This window comes from Manacus candei, unplaced genomic scaffold (genome assembly GCF_025592945.1).
Source record: "Manacus candei isolate 608988 ecotype Guabito, Panama unplaced genomic scaffold, ASM2559294v1 h1tg000014l, whole genome shotgun sequence".
Taxonomy (NCBI): Eukaryota; Metazoa; Chordata; class Aves; order Passeriformes; family Pipridae; genus Manacus; species Manacus candei.
This window is the reverse complement of record NW_026138062.1, coordinates 37,571,343-37,592,885: the sequence shown is the minus strand read 5'-3', so window position 1 is coordinate 37,592,885 and position 21,543 is coordinate 37,571,343. Positions and strand designations below refer to the sequence as shown.

General features: G+C 40.8%; 1 protein-coding gene and 1 long non-coding RNA gene across 3 annotated transcripts in view; one reads left to right on the top strand and one right to left on the bottom strand.

Annotated features, from left to right (window-relative positions):
- LOC127467679 (uncharacterized) overlaps window positions 1-11,578 on the bottom strand; it is a 48,286-nt gene extending 36,708 nt beyond the window's left edge. Inside the window, exon 1 of the long non-coding RNA XR_007903252.1 lies at window positions 10,831-11,578. This is a non-coding gene — a long non-coding RNA (uncharacterized LOC127467679). The remainder of the gene's footprint in view (window positions 1-10,830) is intronic.
- ZC3H12C (zinc finger CCCH-type containing 12C) overlaps window positions 9,950-21,543 on the top strand; it is a 44,794-nt gene continuing 33,200 nt past the window's right edge. The window contains exon 1 of one of the 2 annotated variants that reach the window (XM_051779806.1): window positions 9,950-10,316. In XM_051779806.1, coding sequence (XP_051635766.1) covers window positions 10,233-10,316 — 84 coding nt within the window. In that variant the 5' untranslated portion in view covers window positions 9,950-10,232. Of the gene's footprint in view, window positions 10,317-10,429; window positions 10,821-21,543 lie in introns of those variants that run through there. The other variant, XM_051779807.1, reaches the window with a different exon arrangement.

The following is a 21,543-nucleotide window of genomic DNA, read 5'->3' as shown; positions in this document are numbered from 1 at the left end:
AATTCTAAAACTATATCAAGTAGCAGTAACCATAGTAGAGAATACTGCATAGTAGAGAATAACAATATGAATTCAAAGCACTATAGTGCAAGTGGAAAATCTTACATATTCTTAGACAATGTCATAAAGCAGAAGGTATCCAATCAAGATGTTGATTCATCTTCAATTTCAGAATCACAAACCCAAAGAATTCTCATTATGTTTTTAATCCATATGTCAGGTCACATGCCATCACTGGGACCCACCCAGGGTCTGCATCAAAACAACGGATCAAAAAGCTCACTCCAGTGGGCTCTCACTTGGGGATCTGGAGGTGCAAGGACAGTTCATACCTGAAGATCTAATTCAGCTCTGTCTTCACAGAGAAGAGAATATCCTATCTTTCCTCTCAGAAGATTTTGAACCCATAACATCAAAGTAGCAGGAGAGAAATACTATGTTTCTAGAGGAGCAAACAGTGGCAACAGCACATGAAGTAAATTTTCTATCTTCAGTCTTGGTTTCTATATTTGAAACTGTGATGATTTCTCTAAACCAATGATAGTAATGTAAAATTCATAATCCACAATTACATGTGCATTATAGTCATTATTAGTATCATAATGCTATTGAAATCAAGGTATGATCAAAGTAGTATGGATTTACCACAAACACTCTTTGCAGATACTCATGCATTCTCCCACAGCCCTAATATCAGTCTGGTCATTTGTATTTTCTTTTTATTTTCTCTGACCTCAGATAATTCGCTCTACTTGAAGTTCGTTCTGTTATTCTCACACAACTGTTCTGAATTTCTTATGGAATGATTGACAGATGAACAATTAGAAGATTCAGAAACAATTATCCTCCATCATAAGATGTACTATAGTAATATGGAATTATTTTAAGGAACTATTATTTAAGCTGTTTATAAAAATAGAGCTGAAAAGAGTAATATTTCTGATCACTGAATGACAATGGAGCATATTTTTAGATCAACTTGCTTTTTAGATATATGCAAAAAATCCTCTCAGTATTTCTCCCTCACATGTTAACTTGAAAATTTACTCCACAACTTCAAGAATGAAGGCAATACCTTCTCAAATCTACAACAGAAATAATAAAAGAACACTTCTGGCCTCTTGTTTTTGAAAGTGTCTTTTTTAAAGCATGGTAGATATGAAGAAACAGCCAGCACTGTTTTGCTGACGTGAGGCCTGCTGAGTTTGATACTCTCCTACAAGCTTTGTGGCTCACTGGTATCCAGGCTCAGCTTTACAGTAAGTATAGCCTGAAGCGAGGAATTCAGAGCTGCATGTACTGCTTTTGCTTCAACGGTGATGTAATGGAAGAGAGCTTTTCCTCTGATTAAGTTTCCCACCCACAGTCTTAAAAGATAAGCTGGGGGTCATGCAGAGTATGTTTAATGCCATGCAGTCTCTCTTCCACCACGTGCTTAGTTTCAAGTTCCTTATTATGAGAACTACATGAACCAGCTGAAAGGAGTCAAAAGAGGAACAAAGAGGATGACTTAAAAATAAACAGTATTTAAAGAAATAGCAACTGGTTTAGCCTTTAGACAACAAGAAGCAACAAGAAAAATAAGGGTGGGTACAACAAAAAGGAAAGGAATAAATTGCACTCCATCCTTGTCCTAAGGATGAGACAGAGCAAAATGGCTTTCAATATAGGCTAGATATTAGGGGTGTTCTTTCCAGCTCAGGCAGTCCTGAACACCTATCTGTAGACAACTGAAGGAAGATCCACATCTTGACTTCTTCTAGCAGAAAATTTGAACCCTATAGTTTTAGTAGATATATATGCCTGTAGACACGTACAATTAGAGATTTAATCCCATGATGACTATTTGAAAGCCATTTCCCAGAGAAATTATTCAGTAAATAAACAGTACAGACCAGTCGGTACTGGAGAATTTTGCCTACAAAGTATGTGGTGTCTCCATCAACAGGCATTCTCAAGAAGTAGAACAAACACATTCAGGATTAATTTACATGGAGATGATCTTGCTGTGGAGTATAATGACGGGTCAACTAATGTTTCTTCTCATACTATTTTCTATTATTTCTATGATTCTGCTTATAATCATAAAATCATAGAATGGTTTGGGCTGGAAGGGACCTTAAAGATCATCTAGTTCCAACTGCCCTGCAATGGGCAGGGACATGTTTCACTTGACAAGTTTGTTCAGAGCTGCATCAAACCTGGCCTCAAACACTTTTAGGGCTGGGGCATCCACAACTTCTCTAGACAACGTGTTCCAGTGTCTCACGAGCATCTCAGCAGAGGACATAGAAATGTGGTCAGGAATGGGGGAAATAGGCTCCAAGGGACTCAAAGATTGGAGCAGAGTAAAGGTGAGTGTTTAAAGTAGTCATTGCCTTGCAAGTAAACTACAGACTGGAAACTGGAAACTGTTCTGTTGGTTCAAAAATCGGTAGAGAAATCAAAGTGAAACAAAGTCTAAGAACATGGATGCTCAGTCCCAACTATCATAGCATTTCTATCTCAAATACAACGAATAAATAAATACTGAGATGATTCAATGCTTGATTGCTTTCAGGACTTTGTTCAAAAAAAAAGAGGGCAGAAAAAATTGTATAAATAGAAGGAATAAAGAAAGTAGAGTCTCATCTCCAAGGAGATGAGGTATAAAGAACAGCAATCACTAAGGGAAAAGATATTACTACTATCTTATTAATGATATGCAAACCCACTAAAAAAATGGTAGCTTGTTGTTAACGTTGTTAACAGCTTTTGGGCAAATCGCACAGTGAATTCTTACTGCAACCAATAGGCGTTTTGTTCATTTGTGGTAACTGTTGCATTCACTTCCGAGCCATCATGAAGCAGAACTACATACAGAATAACACCACTCCCCCTCCAGGAAAAAAAAAAACACACCAGCATTGATTTTTTGGGTTTTTTGCATCAGTAGGATCAAACTTCTCCAAATGAAGGAAATCAAAATGGTATCACTTCACCTTACAAAAGCACTGACTACCCACAGTACAGAGCTATAAAACTCATAATAAAAGATACCATCAAGTGAAACAGCAGAATATGACTAAGCGTCATACTGGCTGCAGAAGAACAGAAAAGAGCTTATTCCTCTGTAATGCCCTGCCAATTTTTGCCAGCTGTGAAGAAAATAAAACATTTGAGTATCTGAAAATTATCGCCCAAGTGGTCTTTCATTTGAATTTTTAACATTTAAAATATTTTCAGACAAAGAAAATTTCAGAGTGAAAATTTCATCCAAATCAAGGAATCAAAAACCCAACTAAAGATGGAAACACAAATTATTTTACTTAATGAAGATTCTGTAAAATGTATGAATCCAAAAGTTCTCAATGTTTTAGAGGTTTTGATTCAAAATTTGAAACGCTGTAGCACTACTTTTGTTTGAATTTTCATTGCTTCAAAATACAAATACACAATAGTAAATACATGGGATGAAGGCATTTTACACTCCCATATCCTTCTCTCTTTATTCCCCAAACCACAGCAACAGTCAAACAGAGGAATATATGGGGTAAATAAAGACATTCCTAAAATGGGGACAAAATTGTTTTTCTTCAGCTACTATTGGGTTTCGCCCTCTGCCAGTGTTCTCTACAGCCTAAAGGGGATCATATGTGTGAAGAATCCTTCAGCATTGACCTTCTTCCTCTGTCTGTTTTCCAATAGGCTGTTGCTTGAGGTGACTCCTATCCTTCCCAGTCCTCAGAAGCCAACATGTAAGCATCCTGCTAACTGAAAGGCTATTTAATATTCTTGTCAGTCATACTTTTTCAAACATCAAATTAGTGCTTCCTTGTGTTCTGCAGCAAATAAGATTCCCATGCTAGTTTTCAATCATACCTCTGGATATGTTGACAATGGATAATTCTCCTTCTTGCTGATGCTCTGGAAATTTTGAGAACAGCAAGCGTGACCCCTGCACTGACCCACTTCAGGGATGCCCCAAGTGATGTTTCCCAGCTGCAGAAAGTAGGTTTCCATCCACTTGATTCACTCTCTGGCAGGCACAGCAAGGGAATTTCTTCACTGCTTCCCCCACCCCCACCATTACTGACTCCTTTTGTGGCTTTAAAGTGCCTTAGGAGTTTGCTCGGCTTTATCATGATGCAGGAGAAGGTGATAATGGAATCAGGCATCTGTCCATGCTTGACTGTGTCCTAGGATGTGGGAGGAAATCTTTTTTTTTTTTTTAACTTAAAAAAAAGTGACTTATCAAAGGCAGATTTCTGTCTCCTGCTTATTCTTTTGATCGCTTCCCAGGCTGTGTCTCCCACAGTGCTGTAAGGTTGCAGAAGCACAGACCCGTACAAGTCAAAGGGTGTCAGAGCCTTCTCAGTCAGCAGGCAAATAAACAACAAAGTAAGAATGCTCACACTGAGACATGTGTCTCAGTCCAGCCCAGAATCTCACCCTGACAGTGGTCAGCTGAAGACATTTTCTGCCAAACATAAGAATTAAACAAATGTATAAAGGCTCCAGCAGGGCTGGAACTTGGGGCTGTCTTAGGGACTTGCTGAAATAGAGATTTCTACATTTCTATGTTTTTAACAGCCCTAGATGGATTTTTATTCCATGAACATATCCACTTTCTTTCTGAAAACATGGATAGCTTTAGGGAATTACTCGTTTTTGTCTCTCTGAAAGCTGACATCTGACAATTTTATCTGATGCTGCCCAACTCCTCTATTAAGAAAGTATGGGTACTCTATTCATAGGGTTTGTGCTATTCATGATTTACAGATCCCTCTCATATCCTTTCTTGGTTGTGTCCTATTCAGGCTAAAGAATCTGTCTATTCAGCCACACCTCATGGAAAAGCTGTCCCCTATCCCTGATCATCCATAATTCTCTTTTCTAATCCTACTGTATCTCTTTTGAAATATGAAGACAAGAGGTACTTGGGGTATTAAAAAACTGGAGCACCATAAACAGTGGCATAATGATGCTTTATGTTTCCTATTTTTGTCTTAGTATGTATTTCTTTCAGCCACAGCTGAACACTGACATTTTCATTACCATTCCAATATCCTTCACCCTACACAAAATCAATGGTTCTTCATTGTTGGATTTTAGTTTTTATGACCCTGAGAAATCCAACATCATAGTGAAATCTTGCCACTTTGTTCCCCACATCTTCTTCCCATCACGTATGAATATGTTGATCAGCACAGGTACATGGGCAATGCATATTCTGTGTTGAAAAATACATTATTAATCTTCAACAAAAAATTACTACAGAAAGAAAATCCTCATTTTCAGAAAGAATAAAATGACTGTACAGTTTGCCAAAATTGTCCTCAAGAGGAAAAAGAGTAGGTCTAAACTCCTGATGGACATTCTCTTTAAAAGCTCAGCAAATAATGTATTCAGCATTGGCAATTATTGCTTCTTTTATTCAAGGGTGCCCAAAATGTGTATGGGTCTGCTCTCACAGACGTACTGATTTAAGGCTATAACAGCAAAGATTTGTAGAAAGAAGTAATATCTAATTGGTTAAAAAAAAATGCTGCCTGTTGGTCACATCTGCCAAGTAAATAAATGCCAGTTGTTCTTGGTATAAGCTATTTATCTTAAATTGAAATGTAAAAGTGGGTAGCTTTTTTAAATATACAAGACTTTGCAAAACCAAATCATGTCTAAAGAGTAAGTAACATAATACAATTCACATTAAAATCTTTAATGTTCCTGGCAGTGAAGATCAGAGAATTTAGGATTATATGCATTAGGTAGGTCTGGAATACAGTAACATTTTATGAATTGAGTAATTTTGTCTAGTATATTACTAAAGAGTCTCAGATTTATGTTAACATTATGTATAGTTTATGTAGAACATGTCTGAATAGACTGACAACTGTCATCCAAATAATTTTTATTCCATGTTTGACTTGTGTAATTATAATAGTTAGCAGTAAAATGCAGTACAACTCGGTCTGTGTCTGTTGTGGGCTGCCAGAAAAATGAGAAAGGCTTTGGTCCTTGACTATACAGAGAGAAAAATGGGACAAGGCATTTTTTTGTCCTCCAAAGAACCCAGGAATGGCAAGGGATCCGATTTGAAAAGAGAATGTACAATGGGACTGGATAAAGAAATGATGATTAATGAGAAGCTTCAGATTACATGTAATCACAGAAAAATAGGTCTGTAACAGACCTTGATCAGTCACCTAGTCCATCCTCCAATTTCAATGCCAGATCAATAGTACTTACTATTTGTCCAGTACCTACTAAAAGACATCCAGTAACGGAGACGCTATTACACCCTCTGTGATATAAAGCTGTGCCTCACTAATGTTACCATCAGAAAAGCTTTTCCTCCTTGATGCAATTTAAGTCCATTACATCTTACCCTACCTACCACGAAGAGATTATGCCCCTTCTCTTTGCAATGGCCATTTAAGTATATAAAGACTCTTAGTATGTCTGCCTTCTGCCTTCTTTCCTCTAGCCTGAACAACTCCAGCTCCTTCAGTCTTCCCAGTTCTATGTTCATCCTTGTTGCCACCTGCCCTGACTCCTGATGGTTCACATTCTTCTTGAGCTATAGTGTACAAAAATAGTCATTCCACTAATGTGCTACCAGTACTGCATAGAGCTCACAGATTGCTTCCCACATGTACATCTTCCTGGAATGTTTACCATTTTTGCCATGAAAACACATTGTTGACTCATGTTCAGCTAGTGACTTGTAGTAGACTTCATATTCCTTTCTGATAGATTACTTTTTCACCAATTGTTCCTTTCCTGAATTTGTGCAATTTGTTATACCTGCCCAGGCTCAGCAGCTTGCGTTCATGCCCCCAACCTGTGCCTTATGTTTTCTAGACCAGTTTTCTAAACGGCAAGATCCTAAACCCCTCCTCCAGGATGCCTACAATTCCTCACAGAACTGAACAGAACAGGACTTAGATTCCTAGAGGATCCTAGCTGGTAAACTCATTTTGACACCAGCTGTTGATAGCTACTCGGTAGGCACAGTTATCTACCTAGTTAAGCTCCAGCTCCACACCAGCTCCACACAGACTACATTTCCCTAGCTTTTTATTAGAATACTAAGGTGCAATACAAGACAATGGAACACTACATTTCTGTATGATTCAGTTGCTGTGGTAACACAAATTAACTAGATGTACATTGTTGTAGCAGTTTTGTCATATAAGCATGTAAGCTTTTCTACACAAATAACGGCAGAAGCTGCACAAGATTCTCAGATGAAAAAGTATCCACACAAAATGTGATGGCTGAAAAGGTAAAATAATGCCAGGTGGAGGCTAAGACAAAGAGCTGACAAATCATCTAGACATATCAAGAATGTCAGTTTAGAACCAAGGACCATTACTGTAGTTAAATGGAAGAAAAGGATAAGCATCTACCTGTAAAAGATACTCAAATGACTGAAGCAGAAAGCCAGTGAGAAATAGGCTTTATGTTCAAGACCTTCAAGTAAAGCAGCAGTTATTCAAGAAGACAAAAGCAGCAGGCACTAATACTATGACATTCTGCTGAAATCTGTTATCTGCTCTGGCATATTTGATAATCTCAAGCACAAGTTGGATCAAGAGAGTTTGGGCAGGGTTTACCTAAGAAGCGGGTTGTTGTGGATAGAGGTACAAAATGCAGGTTTCCCAGACTGAGAGGGTGAGGAGTAGGTTCAGTTATAGAGGCTGGACAGCTCTCTGGACATCTGCAGGAATACAAGGTGTATTCTCTATGTCAGAAGCAGAAAATATTCAAGTCCTGAAAAACAGCTGCTGCTCATAAGGGAAGAGAGGATATGGCAGATTAAATGCACAGCATAACTGAGAAGATAAAGAAATTCTGAAAAGATGTGCATTTTTTTTATACTAAAAAAAGATAACTGATGCAAAGCTGCAAAAGAAAGTTTGAGTTGACAGAGATTCATAAAGAAGACTGAAGGGAAATCAAAGTTCATATGTATAGGACCAGTTATACAGAAAAAGTATTGTTTATATACTTTTGCTATTCTGCATTGTCATGTTGTAATTATACCAATACAGATTCTGGAAACAAAGGAGGTTCTGGTTTCCAAAGAGGGCAGCAGGTCCCATTTTTCCTTTTCTTGCTTTTAAGTACTGGTTATCCTCCAGTGTGTTCTCATTCACTAACAACAACTTTTTCTTCCATTAGATGACTAGGAAAGTGTTATGAAACTTGTGAAAGTCCCAAAGAAGCTATGGAAATTCTGAGTTTCATCAAAACCTGAAGAACAGTGATGTGGGAGTGACTGGGGACATACTATGGGGAAGGAAGAGAGAGATGTGGGAAGTTCTGGAGGAATATGAATCCCCAGCCTCTCCTGTCCTACCCTGAGAAAGTCTTTTAACACTTACAACCCCTCCTTCCAAGGTACCACTGGTGTATTTCTGTTTTGTGGTCACGGAACAGAAAAATTCTGGATTCTGACTCACAAGTGTCTAATTGCGAAGTATGTTGCTTCCTAAGGCAATGGGGAAGAAATAAGGTCTTACCAATGAGCAGTGCAAAGACATCAAGCATCTCACTTCATTTTGAGTAAACCTCACATTTGAGCAGACGTAACTCATGTTTATGGGTGGTATGTTTTAAGATACTGTAGGATTACAGAATCACAATCTTTTCAAAACAAATAAGGTCAAAAAGATGTTTTACACAAACTTATCAGGAACCATAGTATAACAAGAAAAAAGATAATGTGAAACTCTTGTGACTTTAAGCAGTTTCAAAATCAATTCCATATTATTCTGTTCTTTCTTATTCTGATAATTGAGAATAATTTTCTCCAGCACTGCAGTGCTTTTAACTGACTCATATGTTCCTCAGTCACTGACAAAGGCTTCCATAATAAGCAGCAAAGCAGCACTGCAAGTGTCAAATTCTTCAGTCTTGCTTTCACCAATTTCCTCTATTAAATTAATATTCATAATCACATTTGGACACCACTCTGGCTTGAAACAGCATCAGCATGTGGGACTGAGGGAACAAGCATTTTATTTTTTTTTTTTTGTTAAGTAGAGGCCTCAAATTCCTTCTGCACACTTACATAACTAAACAGGGGAGAGAAGTGGCCTCTTCCACTGAGAACTGAACCCTCCAAACTCATACCTAGGATGGGGATGAGATACACGGAAAAATTCAACACGCTTTGTAATGAATGAGTCAAATGAACAAAATCACACCATCACTCTACAGACTGTATCAGCTCTAAGAGGGAGGGTTTATGGAAACATATATAGGAAAGCAACGTAGCCCTGTGGCTCCACAGTATTTTGTCCAGGTAAATCTATCCCATTTTATTGGAAAAATAACCACTGCTAAGTGGCCCCTCTGTGTAGGATTTGTGTAAATGGGATGCAGAATTTTAAAAATCTAGCCCATTTTCCACTGGGTACCAGAAGAAATTTTTATAAACTCCAATAGTAGAACAGGAGTGGGTAATAGTTAAATATATATTCACATTTGTAGCCTGTGAGTAGCAATAGCTGTATGTCTTATCTTGTATAAGATACGCTCCGTCAGCTACAAGCCGTAATCACACCAGACTTTCATTCATATCTTCAGCTCCTGGCGCTAAGCCGCCTCGGCAGGAGCACAGAAGGCAGGGTGGGATGGTGAGAGGTAGATTGCTTCATCTGCATAAAAGTAACTGCGGGGTGGGAGGAAACATCTCGTAATTAGAACATGGGACGGAAATTAAGGTCTCTACCAACTCTGCCATAGACGAAGTTGAGTATCCCTGCCAAAAAGCTCTCCGACAGCCCTTTCTCCAGCTGCAAAGCCGGGGCAGTGGGGCACAGGGGTACCCGCACAGTGAGCGTCCCTGAGCACCCGGAGGTGTTCTCCGATGGCGGCAGGACCTTTGCCGGGCTGGAGGACCAGCTGCCCAGGCCACGCCGCCCCGGCCCTCCCCGCTGGCCCGAGCCGGTAACGTTGCGGTGTTCTGGGACGGGGTCACCACGGCGGCCTTCGGGAATTCCCGGAAGGAATCCACGGCGCTGCGAGGGAGCCGTGTCCCTCGGCTGCTCACCCCCCGCGGCCGCTGCGGAGGCCGGGCCGGGCCGGGCCGGGCCGGGCCGGGCAGTTCCCCAGCGGGGTTTCGCGGTGCCCCGGTAGCAGGTGCTCCCGCCCGCCCCGGCTCTGCCCGGCGGGCAGCAGGGAGGGGCGGCCCGGCGGCGGCCAGCGGGGCCCCGTGCAGCGCCTCCCCCGGTACGGCGGGGATGCGGGCGGCGGCGGCGGGCGAGGTGAAGGCGACCTTGCGGCCGCTCCTCCCGCCCGCGGTGGCGGCTGCCAGCGGGCCGCAGGTGGGTGGCAGCCCGCGGGGGCTCGAGAGCTCGGCGGCCGCGGGCGGGCCCCGGCGATGGCGGCGGGGGGAGCGCCGGGCCGCGGCCGCCCCGCTCCGCGCCCCCGCCCCGGCGCCGCCCACCGCTGGGGCCGGGCCGGCGCGTGTGTCCGCACGGGGCCGCGGCTCCGGCCCTGCCCCCGGCGCCTCCCTGAGGTCGCCCGGCGGAGGTCGCCCCGGCGGCGGAGGCCGCGGCGCGGCGGTGCTTCCCGGGGAGGGAGGAGACAGCCCCAGCCCTGTGCCCCGGGGGGCCGGCGGGATCGCCCCGCGCCTCGGCAGGCCCCGTCCCTCCGGGAAGTTCTCCCCGACCTGGTCGCTGCCGACCCCGGCGGAGCCGCGGGCCGAGCCGGCAGGGCGGCCGTGCCCCTTCCCCAGCGCCGGCCCGGCCCGGCCCGCCCGCCGGGCTGCGCCGTCCCGGGGACCCGCGGGCACCGGGAGCCTGAGAAGAAATTAAAAGTTATTTCAGGTACTCTTACCTTCCCTGCCGTCCCCCTGCTTCTAACTTTTGGCGTTGGTTTTCTGGGTTTTCTTTTAATAACTCTGTGAGAAAGTGTAGGTTTATTCCCTGCGCTTTGAGTGAGAGAACCGGCTGCATAAGTTGGCTTGCTCTATCTAATAGAACCGTAATAAGTGTTGGCTTCACCATTCTCAGATCTGGCTGTGGCTTTTAAGTTTTAATTTCTCTTAAAAATTAATTTTCAGTCACCTGTGTGTTTTGGACGTAATCCTGCAGGCATGTCTGAGTAACGCCGGGCATGTAGGGTTGTATTTGTGGAGCGGTGACGTTATTTTATAATGCCCCCGGGGGAGGAAACTCCGCTGGGCTGTGCTTTGCAGCACCTTCTGCAGTCGGACCTGGCCCTGTCTGACACTCCCGTGCCAGGTTCTGGTTTGGTAGCTCTGACAGGGCCAAATAGCCTTTAGGCGATGGTGTTGCCGAAAGTTGGGTTAAGTAAACCCATCCTGCTGAACAGTAAACCACGCTTCTTGAACAACAGATGTATTGAAATGTCTTGTTTACTGTGTCTTGTCCTCTTGATCTGTGTTTGCAAAGCAGAGTCATAGTTCATAATTGCGGCTCTTAGGGTTATGCAATTAACGACATACTTAAGATAGCAGTAGTATAGTCTTTTGATCTGGAAGGAAAATAAACCATTCAAGTATGTCTGGGTTTTCAAACTGGCAGGGTATTTCCTCTTCCACTGTCTCCTTACCACGAACCATTTGCCCATATAGCATGCCTGCTAGCTGAAAATAAGACTTCTTCCAAGTCTGTATTAGATATATTTTAGTGAAATAAATTTTCTATCTCGTGATGCTCCAAAGTGTAATCTGTCATGAATGGATATGAATTCAAGCATGTTTTTATTTTAAAGAGAATTTGTTATGTCAGTTTAAAACATTTGCAACAATTTTAAGGAAGTAGGGGGAAATTTTTCTGTTTTCTCTCTCCCTGCTCCCCCTTCTTTTTTATTAATTAGACTGTTTAGTCTTGAGAATTCAGAAAGTTCCTTTCTTTTTATCTTTTCCAGATGGGGGTAGTTGAAACATATCTAGGTATTTCATCTGTCTACAAACCTTGCCATGGTTATTACACCTTTATTACTACACTGGACTTCCATAGGGCAGCAGTCACTCAGTGGTGTTATAATTAACATTACCATTTGCAATCTTTTTAAAAATGCAGTCATTATTTATGAGGTCCTGATAGACAGAACTCCACTAGCAATATTTTACATATCTGCAAATCACAACACATTTTAAAAAATGTCGTGTAATAATGTAAATGCAGAGAAGTGGAATTTATTGAAAGTATGCCATTTAAAAACAGCCCCATACTCCCGACCTGACAGAGCGTAAAGGGATTATCCAGACTTGACTCATCTGTGTAGATTGTGCATTTCAATCTGACTGCTGAGTTGAGCAACGCTCCTCTGGAGTGATTTCACTGCCTGCTTCTCTGGGTTGTATGAACTTTTAAAAGCATTATTGGTGTTCCAGAGCTGTTCATATTTTTGAAGAAAACTAGTCTTGCAGTCAGTAAGACTTGGAAAGATTGGAGATTCAGTTTGATATTTGATGAAACCTCTTTACTGTTCAATTTTACATAGGTAAATTGAAAACCTTATGAGGTTTTATTTTGTGAGATCTTATACATCCGACATGCAGTTGAAAATACTCTTTAAAAAAGCTGGAAAAAATGCAATTCAGTGTGAAGTGAAATGAGGAACTTGTTTGGCTCAGGTCAGTTTTTTTTGTACTCAGAAATGGCTAAGGCTAAGCATCTCCATTCAGTAGAAAGGAGATTTGTGACTTAGTTCGACTTCTTGCATTACAGAAGTCATGAAATCTTGTTTGGTATTTTCTGCATCAGATCCACAACTTCTATTTAGAACCAATAATCAAAAAAAAAAAAAGTCTGCCTTAAAAACTTTCTGTCTGCATAGTTTTTTCCTTGGTTGCACTTTATTTTTTAATTAAAACAGATCATAATCTGGATTTTCTAGCCTTAGCTTGCAATCATCAATCTCTTCATAGTCTGTATTTTAAATAATTCTTAAAAAGTGAAGTGCTTCATAGAGAGTAACAGTAGTAAGAAAGTGGGAGCGAGGGTTATAGTAACTAAGAGGAAGGATAGAAAATGTGTGATGTAGAACTTCTCCTTTTCCTCTTCTGTAAATATTATTCTGCTGCTTTTGCTGTTCTATGAAGCAGCGTCCCACATATGGGTAGGTAGTCATGGATAAGAGTTTTTTTAATTTATTTGAGAGATATTTCATCGTTCACTCATTTCCATAGTGTTTGTTGCTATGGCATCTAGATGGCGGCCTTATTAGTGATCAAGGTGATTACACTCTGTTTTTTTGACTTGTGGTACTGAAAACTGTATCTGAGGTACTGTGAGAAACAGATGTTGTACCGAGACTGCAGTGAGTTGTTTCTTTGAAGAGACTGAAATGTTTCTGTCCTCAGACTGAAGTTGTTGTGTAGTGGTTCTTTATATCTTATTATATATAGTTATGTTTAAAATGCCTCATGTCTCCAAGCTCGCTAAATATTTACAATAAATATACTACTTCTGCCATATGTTTGAAGCAAGAAACCCTTTAATTGTACAAGCCCATATTTTTATGCTTGAAAGAATTGACACTTCATCTTAATTACTAAATTATATGTTAAATGTAGAATATAATAAGAACAGAGGTGAGATGGTGTAACAAGCAGCAGTCATTATTTTTACCTCATGGTCTCAAACTACAGTTATTTCAGTTAGCAAATAGATAGAAAATCAATTGTAATCTGCTCATAATTGCCTTCCTGGTAGAGTTATGAGGCATTTCACCTGCTCTTATCTCTTCTCCATGCCCTCCCTGTCTCCCTTTTTTCTTCTTTTTTAATTCATTATTTTTTTCTCACTATCTGTATTTTTTCCTCTATATGCCTTGTAGAATAGGCAGATCTCCAGAGTTAGAGGAGATTTTTCACTGTAAAGCATCTTTAAATGTTTTTGTGTAACAGCTTGAGGCTCTGTCAAAAGGCATGTCCATTACCAAGTTGTTTAGTGATGAGCAGAAAGTGACGGAGGATTTCGTAACCTTGGGGCTTTCTGCTTAGATGAACTAAGCATTTCTCTTTTACCTATCAGGACTGATTACTTCAGGTTAGATCACATTTCTTGTGTAAAAGGCTGAGCTTGTGCTACCAAAAATCCAAATTGTGTTTTGCTTAGCACAAAGTGCTGGGGTTGACATTTGACACTGACTTTTGCATTCTGCAAGGATATATTACCCAGTTAAGGAATTATTTTAGCTTTTTGGTAAACTCAAGTTCTATTCATTCTTGAGTCATAGCTGCAGAGTGAGAGTGTTTTGAAAGCGTACCTTAATTTTAAGACTTGTACTTCAGCTGTCCTGACTGGAAAGGTCCAGACAAGGCGTTTTCAAAGTTTGCCCTGGGGAGTAACGAAGCTCATCCTCTGCAACTGTGAGATTCATCATTCTTCCAGGCTTACCTCACAGCATGTGCCAGACTACCTCTTCTGTCGGCTTGGCCATTTTAAGGTTGTATTTGCTTGATTTATGATACCAGTGTAACACTTTAAAATTGGACATACATCATCTTCCTCCCTGGGAGGGTAGATGTCTGTTTATATATTTATATGTTTGTGTGTGAATGGGTAGATAAATAAAAAATAGAATGCTAGACCATCCCAGGATCTGCTGTCCTTTGAATGTAGCAACTTCGTATGTGCTAACAAATGTAGCTCCCAATATTTCTGTTTTAGACCAAAATGATTTGGTTCTAAATTCTTTCAGGATAAAGATGTCCTTTGCATAAAATTTCTGCAGGATTATACAGACTATTTAAAATGTATTCCATCTTAAAATTATAGGTTTTTTGTGGGTGGATAGTGAAGAAACGTAAGTTTTATTCAGGAGGGAGGATTTTACTTTATAGGAAACTGATATTTTGAGAAAAGAGTGGGGAGAGAGGAGGGAGAGGCAAAGCAAGACGTTCAGTGGTTTGGAGTGCAGGAACGTTTAATGGACGTTATTAATCCTCCCAATGAAAGAAATACAGTAATTTCTTTTGGTATGAAAGGAATGTCTTGGGAGGTGGTTGAAAGTTGCAGAGGAGTGCCAGGGACTGGAGAATCAGTGAAGCTGGAGTTGTTCAGTAAATGTGACATAGGTTATTGCAAATACCTGAAAAGCACTCTGCTTGCTACAGGTAGGTAAAGCTCAGAGGCTGGGAAGCATCTTAAAGAGTAAAATCCTTGAGCCTTTTGCTAATAGGTAAAAACTCACAGGATAATTCCTAAATGGCTGTTTGTGTGAGCCATACTCCCTTATGAGCTGTAAAAACTAATGTGTTAAGTTGTGAAATCAATGAATCAGTCCCATCAAACTTTGAAGTTTTGTGATGAACTGAAAATTTCTCTTTTGCTATGACTTAGACCTTTCATTTTAGGATTAATGAAATTTGGTGGTTTGGCAGAGATTGCCTGGAAAAGGGACAGATTGCATTTCCTTAAGCAGAAGCTACTTTCCTTTAACAGAAGCTACTTCCCTAGTCTCCTTTTGTTCTTTAAACTGTTAATGTAAGTAGTTGGTATGTAATTCTTCATCTCTGTGCTTTACCAGTTGCCATTATAGTTGGTGCCCTGACTCTGAACAGGCCTCTTCAATCCTTTGTCATCTGTATAGCTAATCTTTGAGTCGCTGATTTATCTAATCTTTCTAGATTCAATGCATGGCCTCATTCTTGATGAGAAACGGTTCTCTTATAAAAAGTGCCATAAACACTTTCATGGAGATATGCACTTTATCTTAGTGGAGAGTCCTGGAGCATCATAGTTTGCAGCAACATCCCCTGAGGCCTCTCCACCTTAAAACTTTCAACTAATTTGAAAACCTCAGATGATTTTTCTTCAGCAGTAATTCCAATACAAGCTATTTGTAATGCCAGATACACCTCTGGAAATGGTTTGTTCTGGCTAGAGAAGGGCTGTGATGTACAAATGCCCAGGGCTGTGCACCTGGGTTCACAAGTCTCTGTAGCAGCTGCTTCTGGGATTTGTGCTGCCATTCTTGCTGGGCTGCCAACTGGACTTTTGCTGCTCTTGCCAAGCTGTGAATTGGACTCATTAGAGTTTCTGGAACTGTCACTGTTGGGATTACAGTCTGGCTTTCTTGAAGTTGTTGTTGAGCTATAGCCCATGCTTACTGATGAAAGATTAAAGTCAGTTTTCTGAGTCAACTGCTGTTTCCCCAGCCACTTGTTCACTTGTCTTTTAGTAACTTTTTACTGTAGCTGTTGTGTGGAAGAAAATAACATCTGGTATCATGTGTACATTGATATGACTTTCATCTGATTCCAGCAAAAGACAGCATGGCTCATAAATGTGTTTATTTAGGTAGTGCCTACTTGCTGGAGTTTGACTTTACTACCAGGAACTCATTCAAAATCGTGACTTTCTTTCTTATGAGCTCTTTACTCTGTTCACTGAATTGGCTGTCACTTATAAGTGAAAACCACCCTTCCCTAATAAATTAGGAGAAACTAAACTACAGATCTCACAAAGATTTAGCGTGCATTTGCATTGTGGAATTATGCAGCCAATCTTTTTCAAGACTGAGAATAATTGTCCTTTGGCTTTGATGAGTATAATTGTGTTGGTACCGTGCATGGCCTCTCCATAAGGTTTTGTTCACTATTTGGTGATGGTCTTCCATCTGATTTGTCTCATAAAACTGGCAGCTCCAAAGTTTTGTGAGGCTGTGGTAGCAATCTGTAGTTCACACGGGACACCTTGCTAAATTTTGGATGCTAGTATGTTACAAATCAGCTCCCTTTTGATATATACAGCTGTTGCAAGAGAGACCTCAGATAAGTGAACTCATTAGTGTGAAACAAGCATCATCATCTTAAAGGCTGATCTTTCTTGCTGCCTACTTCTGTGAGCAGTTTGATTTGTTCATCTGCAGCTTGGATATACTCATCAGAGCCTGTGGGAGCTCTGATGAGAAAATGTTTGTAGCAGGCAGACTGAAAACAGATGCCTCCAGTGGGCATTGTAAATAGGGTTTAGTTCATCTGCTGACATGGAATCCTTTTGTGGAAAGTAAAGCCTCATCCCTTGATAAGTGCAAGATGATGTTGCAGAAATAGGAAATAAGGCCAAATAGGCTGTATTAGCATCGTGTCAAGCAGAGTGATCATTTATCTCTTTGTGGCCCTGATGAGTTAGCATTTGGAGCACTGTGTCCAGTTTTGGTCTCTGAAGGACAGGAGAAGACACTGATTTACTGGGCAAGTCTACTGGATGGCTACCAGGATGATTAAGGTGCTGAAGTACACTGTGTATAAGGAGAGGCACTGGGAGAGCTGAATTTGTTCAGCCTTATTTAAGAGAAGACTAAGGGGGATCCTATTGCTGTCTTCAGCTGTCTCCAGGGTATGGAGAAGACAAAGTACTCTGGAGACGTGTAGCAAAAGGGAGAGAGACAGCAGTTGCAGGTTAGAGCAAAAAAATTCTGGCTGGAAATTAAGAAAAATGTCACTATGAGGATAAATATTAAATAAATATTAAATATTGGGGCAGGTGCTTGGGGAGACTGTGGAGTCTCCAGTCTAGGAGATACTCAGAAGTTGACTTGGAGGAACCTACTGTAGTTGACCCTGTGTTAAGTGGGGGCTTGTTGGACTAGCTGGCCTCCAGAGATCCCTTCCAAACTACATTATTTAATACTGAATGTTCATAGCATCATCAGTTCTGAATTAAGTATTCCCATTTGCATCTGTTGTTATCAGATCTAACTTCATGACAAGATGAGACTCTGAAAAGCAAAGTGTAAGTTCTGGGGGCCCAAAAGGGCTCAAAGTATTAGCCTTAATGAAGAAGTCGGTGCATGAGTTCACAGGTCTAAAATCTAGCTGGCTTTCCAACTAAATGGAAGAAAATTTGGTCTGCAATATTAATTTCTACTTTAGAAGTTGCAGACTTCTGAGCTCAGAATGACTCTGAAACTGTGAAGACCTAGAAAAATCATGTGAAATCACTAATATGGTTCATCTCTTTCTGATGTATTAGGTTATTAAACAGAAGTGAGGAATCCATTTTATTAATGTGTAAAAATTTAGGATTTCAAAGCCTGGTGTATTTTGCTTAGGGGACTTTCTGGTGGTCTCTCCTGAGTTCAGGGATACAGTAAATCTGAAGAAAAGCTACACTTAAATGACAGGAAGTAACATAGACTTCTGTGTAGGTGTTTGCTTTCTATTTCTTTTTGAACTTGTATTTGCAGCTACAGTAACTCACTTTGTATAAGATCTGGCTATTGTTGCTACTTGTCAGGTCTATTAAAAGCTTCCCCAGAAAGTAAGAAACAATTATGTACTAAGTAGGTCTTGACAAACTGCATGATCTGTCTCCCCAGATTCTTAACTTACTAAATGCGGGTAAAAATTGAATCTTAACATGTTCTCTGAGTCTTTCATCCCGGTAGAGAGTAAATGGCAAGGTTGAAAGTCTTGCAGAAAATCCACTGCTGGCAGCTATCTCGCAGAAGGCTCCAGTCCAAAAGGACAACTGCAGCCGTGTGGTACAGGCACAGGAATTGTCTCTCAAATAAGCATAACACTGTGAAGCCATTTAGGGCAACACAGAGTCCAACTAACACCTTGAACTCTGTCCAGGAACCCTGGAGATTATGGAGCTCTATTGCCAGCAGCATGACCTGAAACACAACCTGGCCATGTCTCTAGACAGTTTGAGAGGCCTATTTTCCTCTGACGAGCTTTTCAGACTCTTAATAATAGTCTGTGGCACAGATAAAAGATGTTAGGTTGACTAGCTAAGTCTCTTAAACTTGTATTTAAATGAAGAGAATACTTTTTTTTTCACATAAACATGTTAGTTTTGTTAGAGGATTTTCTTCTGACAGAACAAATTTGAATAAAAGTACTTTGCTAAGCATGATGGTGTACGCTATGTGCAGTTGTAGGCATTGTTTGGCTGCCCAGTATTGTCACAGGGAAAGTTAATTAGACAGTTCAAATTTTCATGCTCAGAAAGCATCCAGACAGCGTGACTCTTTCTGGAAGTGGGAGAAGATCAAATCTAACACGTACGTATTGCTGGAAATTCTTTTTTTCTTTTTTTTTTTCCCCCCGTTATGCTTTGCGTCTCAGTGTCTGCTTCAATTAATAAAGAATAAAATTAAAAAATAAGTTAAACGGAGTGGGTCTAGTTATAATCTTAAAATAAGCACTGCTCCCCCATTTGATACGGAAATGGGCAGCGCATTCCTCCCTCCCCTGGTGTTCCATCTTAGTGCATGAAAGGGGGTTTCAGTGCTTCCTGGCTTACAAACCTGTGAATACTTCCTGGTAGAGCTGGAAGGCCCAGCATCAAAGTATCCAAACTGCAGGTTGAATTTCCTTGGGTTACTTTGGCAGTTTGTGTAAAACAGGATAAGCCCTTTGGTGTCTATAGACTGGAATTTGAAAAACTGGAGGATGTTTCTTGTTGGGTTTTTTTTTTAAGGATTTTTAGTTTCGGTAATTTTCTTGATAACTAAAGATGTTTTGTACTCTTGCATCCCTAAAAAGGACAGAAATAAACACAAGATATGAAGCAGAGTTTTAAAGAAAGCAAAAAAAACCCCTGTTAGACCTACCTCATGGTGCTAGTGGCAGCTATTGTATTTTTCCCTTATATTTGCATTTTTAAATATGATAAAAAGGTGGGGAGTTTTGCACAGAAAATGGTAGCTGAGGGCTCGGTCCTAAAGAAAGACTTCACCAAATGGAGTGGGTCTTACATGTGGCTGTATCAGAATAGGGGGTGAAGGGATCTACCATTATGAATACAGGCAGAGTTGCAAAACTGAACCTTAACCAGACAAACTGTGGAAATGGTCATATTGCTTATGTGCCTAGCAAAGGCAAACATTTCCCTGGCACATCTGGTGCAATATTCTTGTGTGTCTGTTCCCCCCAAAACCCAAGAATTTCTGGGCACATGACTTACTGCCCTTGGAAACAGACTTATATGATCATGATGTCTGAGTGTGTGCCCCGGTATATGTGTTCAGGTGTGGTTATAGTGGCTTGTATGTTTGTGCTGGGTTTTAACCACACTTGAGTTGGAGCATCCACTTAAAAATGGGAAAATCCTTGAGGCTCTGATGTCTCATTGTGGCAGAGGTGGCCAGCAGTGTCCCGGGCTATGTTAGAAGGAGTGGTGCAGCAGGTCAAGGGAGGGATCCTTCCCCTCTACTCAGCACTGGTGAGACAACCTGGAGTGCTGTGTTCCAGTGCTGGGCTCCCCAGTACGAGAAAACATGGACAAATTGGAGTGAGTTTAATAAAGGACTAGGAAGATGATAAAGAGACTGGAGCATCTCTCCTAGGAGGAAAGGCTGAGAGAACTGGGACTGTTCCACCTGGAGATGGGAAGGCTCATGTGTTTCTTATCAATGTATATAAATACCCAAAGAGTGTGTGCAAAGCAGATAGAGCCAAGATCTTTTCAGTGGTGCCCATGGACAGGACCAGAAGCAATGGGCATAGACTGTTCCCTCTGAACATCGGGAAATGCATTTTTACTGTGAGGATGACCAAGCACTGGCACAGGCTGCCCAGAGAGGTTGTGAAGTCTCCATCCTTGGAGATGTTCAGATGCTGTCTGGACAGGGTCTGGGCAACTGGCTCTTGGTGGTCCTGCTGAAGCAGAGGATTTGGACTAGATGACCTTCAGAGATCTATTCCAACCTCAGTGATTCTGTGATACTGTAGAAGGAGCATAGCATAGGGATCCATGCCTACAATGAATATCTGAAGTTATGGTGCTGAGACAATGACTTTTTCACTATCCTCTTAGGTTAAAAAAAAAAAAGATCAAAACTGTTTACTTTCAAAATGAAAGTCTGCTTCAGAAAATGTATTTCATTTCAGGAGCTACTTCTCAGGGTGGTACTGAAGGGTGACGCCAGTGTTTTTGCTGTTGCAGAATGCTGCTTTATGCTTTTTGTGTAGTTGGCTGGTGTGGCTCAAGCCTGTTGGGCTCCTAATGCAGGCAAATTGTGCAGCTGCAGGCGGGCACCTTGTCATCTCATGATGAACAGCTCATGGTCACTGCCTTTGTCTACCGACAGACAAGGAAACACTGGCTCTGTTTTTACCCATGGTTAGCAAAAAAGTAATCACTACTTATGATAAAACTTAGAGGTTTAATCTTCTCTTCAAAACATTCGAGGACGTCATGATAAATGTTGCAGGTTTTGCACAAGTTTTGCATGCAGTCAATACTGCTGATCTAGTGGGATTACACTAGAAATTGTGGACATTCTGACCTTCTTTTAAGGTGATACTCTTCTGGAATATGCGTCTCTGCTTTTTTAAATTTTAAGGATAACTAGAGAGAGATCAGTCTTGTTTCAAAGAGTGAAAAAACTCTCCACCACTTCGTTTTAATACATTTGAAAGTGCATATTTTTCTACAAACATTTACACTGCATTTGAAAATACAGTTGACCCTTATTCTAAATTATGGCTTTTTTAAAGGGTAGTTATTCTCTAGGCAAAACATTACTCATCTTTATCATAATATCAGTCCTTTTTCTGAATTAATGACCACTTTTTAATGGTCATTTAATTCACTCTTCTATATAGTTGTAGAGTGG